This window comes from Ammodytes marinus (genome assembly GCF_949987685.1).
Source record: "Ammodytes marinus genome assembly, contig: scaffold_300, whole genome shotgun sequence".
Classification (NCBI taxonomy): domain Eukaryota; kingdom Metazoa; phylum Chordata; class Actinopteri; order Uranoscopiformes; family Ammodytidae; genus Ammodytes; species Ammodytes marinus.
Window position 1 is genome coordinate 1,210 of NW_027648498.1, and position 1,291 is coordinate 2,500.

The window sequence follows — 1,291 nt, forward strand, 5'->3', positions numbered from 1 at the left end:
TGTGTGTGTGTGTGTCTCTTTACTGTGTGTGTGTGTGTGTGTGTGTGTGTGTGTGTGTGTGTGTGTCTCTCTACTGTGTGTGTGTGTGTGTGTCTCTCTACTGTCTGTGTGTGTGTGTGGCTCAGCTGGGCCGATAACTCCTCTAACCCAAGAAGTCGCAGAAAGAAATTTCCCCATTTTTGTTGCAATCTTCAACTGAAACAGAGAGAGTGGAGAAGGCAAACTTGGCTCACACCAACCTGACGTATAGACCAAAGGATCGTTACAGTAGTTTAAAAGGCTCCCTCCCCCCCCCCCCCCCCCCCCCCCCCCCTCCTCCTCACCCCCCCTCCCTCCCCACACCTGGCAAAGAGGGGCGGGGGGCTACTCAAAATCCTCAAGTACAAACAGCTGGACAAACGTATTGTATAGTGCAAAAAAAACTGCAAATTTCTGCCAAAAAAGCAGAACGCAGCGAGAGAGAGAGAGAGAGAGAGAGGTCGCATTCAGCCCGATCCCAGCAGAGACTGACTGAACACACTGAAGATAACATGACCACACACTCGCTAGCGGATTGTAACACCTCATCCGAAATCTGACCAATCAATGGCTTCCTTTTAAACAACAGCCATCAAATCCTGCCCTCTTTTTTTTTCTTGTCCTCCACCCACCCACCCATCCACCCCTCCATCCTTCCATCCACCATCCCCTCCATCCATCCGACCACCCCTCCACCCACCCACCCATCCCTCCCTCCATCCATCCATCCCTCCATCCACCCCTCCACCATCCCTCCATCCATCCATCCACCCCTCCCTCCCTCCACCCACCCCTCCCTCCCTCCATCCATCCACCCCTGCCACCACCCCTCCAACCACCCACCCACCCTCCCTCCCTCCCTCCCTCCATCCCTCCATCCATCCACCCCTGCCACCACCCCTCCAACCACCCACCCACCCCTCCATCCATCCACCCCTCCCTCCCTCCCTCCCTCATCCCCTCTGCAGAAGCCTTGGTGGACCCTTCCAGTGCGGGGGTGGTGGCGGGCGGTGTCATCGGATCCCTTCTGGCCCTGCTATTGGTCGTCGCGCTGGTTGCCGTGCTGCTGAGCCGTAGTCGTCGGCAACAGCGCCGTGGTTACCCGTGTGGTGGCGGCGGCGGCGGCGCGGAATCCGTGACGACCGGTAACAACGGCAACAACAGCAGCAATGGCGGCAACGGAAACGGAAACGGCGGCGACTACGGCAACGGCAACAAGGCGAGACTGCTGCTGTTATTCACCGGCAACAACAACGGCGGTAAGAACGGAAGC

At 57.7% G+C, this 1,291-nt stretch overlaps 1 protein-coding gene across 1 annotated transcript in view; it reads left to right on the plus strand.

Moving 5' to 3' along the window:
• Window positions 1-986: 986 nt before the first annotated feature.
• The window catches only part of LOC307270464 (uncharacterized protein), a gene marked incomplete at both ends in the record, with an annotated part of 710 nt that continues 405 nt past the window's right edge, over window positions 987-1,291 (plus strand). Inside the window, one exon of the mRNA XM_080054347.1 lies at window positions 987-1,291. This exon is cut by the window's right edge and continues 405 nt beyond it. Within this exon, the coding sequence (XP_079910473.1) occupies window positions 987-1,291 (305 nt within the window).